Consider the following 6,164-nt stretch of genomic DNA (forward strand, 5'->3'; position numbering starts at 1 on the left):
ATACATATGAGAGAAATGCACATCGCTCGGCCCCCGACCACCCACCGTAATCGAGGACTCCCAGATATTTTCCGCGCCCTCGCTTCTACCACGGTTTTTTTCTTCATGGACGGCCCAAAGAATGTCATGCAGCTGCGTCTCCGGCCCGCCTAGGACGAAAAGCCCATTTTCTGTCATGATTTTTTGTCATAGAAGTAGGACCCCACCACATCTATGATGATACCGGTTTTTGTCACAATTATCGTCATAAAAGTGTCATAAGTATGACAGAAAAAAATGCGTTTGGCCCAAAATGTCACGGATGTGTCTTTTTTTGTAGTGTCCACCTCTGCCTGCTCCATGTTGAAGCCCAGCAGCTGCTACTCCGACAACTCCGGCTCTTGCTGCTCCGCCTCCTCCACCTTCATCGGATCCATCTCCTCCTCCGGCTCCGGCGAGTCCGGAGGCAGCCCGACAGCGATGCGGGCGGCGCGCGCGGCTTGCCTTGCCCGGATCTCCTGCCGAATCTTGTAGCGGCGCTCTGACGTCAGCATGGTGTAGTAGGTGATCTTGCTCCGAACCATGGCGGAGTGCCGGAGCGTGGGCGAAGCGTTGGACCGTGGGCAGAGCGCCGGAGCGGGAGAGGGAGGAGGTGGATGGGCTCGGACTGGCGGCACGAAGAGAGGGAAGGTGGATGGGTTAGGGTTGCGGGACGTCAGTTGGCTTAAATAGCCGGATTTGATCTTGGACGGCGAGCCGGAGCGGCGCCACGCGGCGACGGACGCTGCGTCCGTCGGACCGCTGGGTTTCTGGGCCTTTCCGGTTGGGATCCCGCCGCCAGAACGACGTGGCGGGCGTGCCCGAGCGCGCCAGGCGCCCCCATATCTGCCTCATATTTGGGCTGGATATTAGGGGTGCTGGTCAGCCCGGACATTTGAGGCGTCCGTCCCGGTCGAATAAACGTGAACGGCTAGTGACCGGGCGGCCTCGCACGAGCGTATGAGGCGGGTTTGAAAGGTCCAGCTGTAGATGAAGTAAATCCCCAAACCTCCCAAAAATCACCGTCCAAAAAGAAATTTCAAAAAAATAAAAATAAAAATAAACCCTAACCGGCCTTGCCCTGTCGCCAGTCCCCTCCCGTCGTCGGGTCCCAATGCTGTCCGCCGGCCGCTGCCGTCTCTGCCTCTTCCCCTTCCCCTTCCCTCTCCGCCACTTCACTGCGGCCGTTTCCACCACCACCACCACCACCTCCGACGCTGCCGCTGCCGACCCCACTGTCTTCTACCTGGAATCCACCTGCGCGCTCTCCCCCGCCACCGCCGCCCGCGCTGCGGACTCCATCCGCCTCGCCTCCCCGGAGTCCACCGCGCAGGCCGACGCCGTCCTCGACCTCCTCCGCCGGTATGGCTTCACCGACGCCGAGATATCCACCACCGTCCGCAAGTTCCCCATCGTCCTCGTCTCCGACCCCGTCAAGACACTCCAGCCCAAGCTCGACTTCCTCGCCTCCGTCGGCATCAACGCGCCGCTCCTCCCCAGGCTCGTCTCCCTCAGCCCCGTCGTCCTCCACCGCAGCATCCAGGACCACCTCGCCCCGCTCTTCGGATCTCTCCGCGAGCTCCTCGGTTCCAATGCCCGCGTCGTCACCGCGCTCCGCCAGATGCCGTTCGTTGTCCGCTGCAGCCCCAACAGTACCGTCAACCTCGTGCTCCCCGCACTAAGAGATGTCCACGGCTTGCCCCCGGAGGACGTCTCCAAGCTCGTCGCCGTCCACCCCGGCGTCATCATGCAGGGCCCCCACCGCTTGGCCGAGATTGTCCAGGCCGTCAAGGACGTCGGCATCGAACCCGGCGAGTCCATGTTCGTCCACACATTTGCCATCATTTCCAAGATGAAGACCCCCACACTGGAGAGGAAGTATGCACTCTACCAGAGCCTTGGCTTCGAGAAGGACAATGTTGCCTTAATGTTGCGGCGGTGCCCACTCATGATGGCTATCTCAGAGAAGAAGATGAAGGAAAATGTCGGATTCTTGGTCGGAAAGGCGGGTCTGAGCCTGGAAGATATCGTGGCCTATCCGAGCATGCTGGTGCGGAGCTTGGAGAGCCATCGCAGGAGGTGTGCGGTGCTCGCACTGCTGAGGAAGGAAGGGAAGCCAGAGGGGAATCATCAGCTGCGCAAGGTCCTCGTGGCTAAAACGAAAAGGTTCTTGCAGGTGTATGTGCAGCCACACCAAAACGAGATCCCTGATGTCGTCCGGGCTCTCAACGGAGAAATCCCTTTCGAGGGCTTCAGTGTGTTGGAGTAGCCACAGCCGCCCAGGAAGATGAGCCTTTTATGTCATCGGCCTATGCAGTTCTTGGTGGGATTTGCTTAGGCAGTTTTCTGGAGATTCTGTTGCTTGGCCAATGTTTGTTCTTGGTAGGATTTGCTTAGGCAGCTTTCGCAAGATTGGTGTTGCTCTTGCAACAAGACTGCCAAGGAGTATGGTTATGCAAGAACAAATTTCGAGCTACTGGGTGGTCATCAAAGCTTGTAGTGTAATAAAACATTAACTGGAAGCTAACTTGTTGAGCAATGATCATTGGTAATTCTAATTTCAGGCCTCAGAATGTGTAACATGAATTGAAAATGGATGTTTCTCATTAATGAACAGTCATTTGGATGCAGTGAGGCCATAACGTTTTACTCTTTTCTTTTTTGACATATTTGCACAATACTCATGGAAATCTTGTTCTTGCTTGGCTGAGTTTGATCTCAAGTGGTCGATGTGGAACAGGAGGATGAAATCAAAGGAAGTCCACATTTTCAGCCTGCCAAAGACAACTCATTTGTAAGAACATGGTAAATTTTGTGTAATTCTGTCTCTATTTTGTATATGGTACACCCTCTGTTCATAAATATAAGACGTTTTGGCAGTCTAAATTGAACTGCCAAAACGTCTTATACATTTATAAACAGAGGTAGTACGTGCAAAGACAGCACCCTGTAAGAATACCAAAATTGGTATCTAACAAATAGTGTAGTACATGTCTGTCTGCTTCTGCATTACTGCATGCAGTCGAGCATTTTTGTTTCTTGACCGGGAACAAAGTACGAAAAGATCCTAGTGTGTGTATAGTTGAGCAAATAATATACAGGAAATAGAAGAAGGTGAACTAGTGAAGATTGACCTGGTTCAGTCAAGAGGAAGAACCAAGAGCTTAGAATGGTTGGCAGTAGACGCCTGCACTAAACTGGAATTTGCCTTATCAATGCCCAGTTGTGCCATCTCTCCTGAATGAGCTTCCAGAACTTATGTTGAATCAAATTTAACCGGATACCTGTGATGTTAGATAACAGTCGAATAGGCAAACTAGATACCAGGATTGGCAGTCGATTCATGCCCTCAAATTCATGTTAGTGCGGTGGAGAACGGGGGCTTCCTCTTCTGGTGGAATGGGAAATCTCCACCACCTGGGGGACTGTGGTGGTCGGTGGAGCATGTTCAGGAGGAACGGTGGCATCAGGATAAGGACTTGGATTGTTGCTGATATGGAAGGAAGTAAAAAAACTGAGGTCAAATTCATTGGGGCACACGATTATTTGTAGTTTGCGTCTCTTGTTATTCCATAATCTATAACACCTCTTTTTTCTTTTTCTTTTTTTTTTGCAGGGGGATCTGTAACACCTTTTTGACACTAGCGTCTGATGCTCGAGATGCTGAGGCAAGTTTTCGTGAAGCAGCTAACGAGCCCAAGGGAACAGAACAAGCGGATATAATAAGAGGTAAACGACTGATATGATCTCCAGAAAACCAATTTGTTTACTGGGTCGTCCACTGAACCGAGGCGCGAGGAATCATTCTCTGACCTCCAGCTAATGACAAGTGGATCATCATGTGCAGGGTGCGCAAGTGCACACAAGAGGCCTTACGCGTCAGGAAGTTCAGAGTATGCATCTAGAGCTTTTAACATGTCGAATTCCTCCAACTGGCTGCTCTGCGTTTCATTTGAATGAGAATGGAACGGGCCCTGGTCCTGGAGACTTTTGATCTGAGAAATGGAATTCTTCCAAGCGCTCTGGCTTTAGGAGCATGCTGCTGCTGGTCAGACAAAACACCCTCTGAACTTCTCATGACCCACTTATATACGTGAGGATGCAGTTGCCTTGTTGCAGAGATTATTATGCATCAAACTGAACCACCCGTGCAAGTTAACAATAGCCCCCCGCTTATCTTTTTGTCAATTTGCAAGTGTTTTTGACTTTTTTCATGCCTGACCGACACGGCACGAGTACTTGACCAAAAGGATTTTAGGTGAGATTTCAACCAAGAAAGGGCGGCCAAAATAAGGTGGACGGGAGCCTTGGGATTGCGATGCTACGGCCTACGGACGAGTTGCGACGGCTACATCTTGAAGAAAAGGCACGGTAGCTTAGCCTTGCAACATAAGCTCCGTCAGGATATGGATCGCCAGTGGCATCTCATGAATTGGACGTGGCAACAACCAGTTAGGTGCAAATGCGCCACTCAACCAGACTGACAGGGATTCCAAAGCCAGAATGAACTTTGCCAAATGGTCTTGTCACTTGAGAATCTCATGAACTTGCTTTGAGAGAGACAAGTTGGGACAGATGAGGAGTAGCCGTTTCCAACTGTGAGACACGCTCCTGCCCACCTTACACTATTGTAGATCGACGGTGACCCGACATTCCTCGTGCAGTGCTAACTGGTACTACTCCCCGCCCCCCTCCTTGCGTTTAGATGCTTTCCGATTTTCGATGGAGACGGTTAGGTATTGCTCCGTCTGAATACAGAATATATTACTCCCTCTGTCTCATAATACAAGACTTTTTTTGACACCAGTGTGGTGTCTTACATTATGAGACGGAGGAAGTATGTCTTAGAAATTGAGAGAGTCTTCAAGAAGACTATTTTTGCATGGCTGAAGTTAAAGAACAAAGAAGGTTTTGTTTTTTTACATCTCAATAATTGTATAATACATACACCGAGACGCTAAGTTTTGCTAAGCTACGAAGTGCTGAGATCATTTTATAATTTTCTTAGAAAAAGGCGCTAAGAAAGCAATGCTAAGTTGTGTAACCAAACGAGAAAATTAGGCAAAAGTTGGGTTAGAAATGTTTGCCAAAGTAAGTAATTTTACTTTACACTTGGGTTTTCTGAACTGAAGCACCAACTTTGAGCTCTGTTTCATTCCACTTGTGTAATCTTTGCATTTTAGATTCTATCCCTATGTAAAGTAATACAAGTCCTTTTTAGACGAATATCCAATTGTGAGCCTGGGCTCATCTGCACCCGGTTAAGAAATAATACATAAAAAATCCAAAAATTTTATGCATGATAGATAATTTGATGCGTGAGGTCCGCTCCAAATTTCAGAGCATTCGGACATTTGAGTAGCTCTCAGCAAAAAAGACAAATTGGGTCAGAACAGTATACGAACAGTACTACACTATTTAACAGACCCCAAATTTGTCTTTTTTGCCGAGAGTTACTCAGATGTCCAAATGATTTGAAATTTGGACCGGACATCATGCACCAAATTATCTACCATGCCAAAAAAATTGGATTTTTTTTGAATTTTTCTAATATTTGTTTTGAATTTTTTTATTCAACATAGAAGCAGATGCTTCTAGGAGCCAAAACGCCTCACTCCTTTTTAGATCACTATATTACTTTACAGGAGTACTACTTATCGTGTGTATAATGTATTCTATTTTATTGATTCCTCCATTCTCCTGTTACATATCAACATGCACCCACACAAGCCATGATCCATGGACCATCTATCGTCTACCGAGCAAATGCTGCATGGTGGTTCCATCGCCGGTGTTTGGTTTCGGTCTAAATTTGTCGTACTAAATAGTACTACTCCCTCCGTAAAAAATATAAGAGCATTTATAAAATGCTTTAGATTACTAAAATAATAATCTAAAATGTTTTATATTTGCTTACAGAGGGAGTAGTAGTTCTCATTAAGTTTTTGCTTGCCAATGACCTCGTCATGTATTAGCACGAAGATTAAACAAAAGCAGCGCAAAGAACCATCCCTCTGGAAAAGTTTCGCATTCATCTGAATAAAGATTAAACTTTTGCATGATCGACCCCGCAAAAAAAAACTTTTGCATGATCGATCAAAAAAATGGAAGGATTAAATTTGGCTACTACCGAAATGGACTAAGAT

At 48.1% G+C, this 6,164-nt stretch overlaps 2 protein-coding genes across 2 annotated transcripts; both read left to right on the plus strand.

The window, feature by feature from the left end:
- The first annotated feature begins 1,110 nt into the window (after nt 1-1,110).
- LOC125518306 (transcription termination factor MTERF8, chloroplastic) lies at nt 1,111-2,581 on the plus strand. The gene has a single exon (XM_048683191.2). It carries the CDS (start codon nt 1,133-1,135, stop codon nt 2,285-2,287), a length of 1,155 nt encoding a protein of 384 aa, XP_048539148.1. The 5' UTR covers nt 1,111-1,132; the 3' UTR covers nt 2,288-2,581.
- A 143-nt stretch (nt 2,582-2,724) lies between these two features.
- LOC147991669 (uncharacterized) lies at nt 2,725-5,073 on the plus strand. Its single transcript, XM_087525082.1, has 3 exons — nt 2,725-3,531; nt 3,630-3,747; nt 3,866-5,073. Exons 1-3 carry the CDS (start codon nt 3,376-3,378, stop codon nt 3,976-3,978), a joined length of 387 nt encoding a protein of 128 aa, XP_087381208.1. The 5' UTR covers nt 2,725-3,375; the 3' UTR covers nt 3,979-5,073.
- The last annotated feature ends 1,091 nt before the right edge of the window (nt 5,074-6,164 follow it).

This window comes from Triticum urartu, chromosome 1A (genome assembly GCF_056163025.1).
Source record: "Triticum urartu cultivar PI428250 chromosome 1A, HENAU_Tu73, whole genome shotgun sequence".
Lineage (NCBI taxonomy): Eukaryota > Viridiplantae > Streptophyta > Magnoliopsida > Poales > Poaceae > Triticum > Triticum urartu.

Excerpts from the sequence above, each read along its gene's own strand:
- LOC125518306 (XM_048683191.2), top strand. The coding sequence starts at position 1,133 with ATGCTGTCCGCCGGCCGCTGCCGTCTCTGCCTCTTCCCCTTCCCCTTC.
- LOC147991669 (XM_087525082.1), top strand. The coding sequence starts at position 3,376 with ATGTTAGTGCGGTGGAGAACGGGGGCTTCCTCTTCTGGTGGAATGGGA. Across the intron at positions 3,532-3,629 it reads ATATGGAAGGAAGTAAAAAA|TGCAGGGGGATCTGTAACAC; the intron begins ACTGAGGTCAAA and ends TTCTTTTTTTTT. Across the intron at positions 3,748-3,865 it reads ACAAGCGGATATAATAAGAG|GGTGCGCAAGTGCACACAAG; the intron begins GTAAACGACTGA and ends CATCATGTGCAG.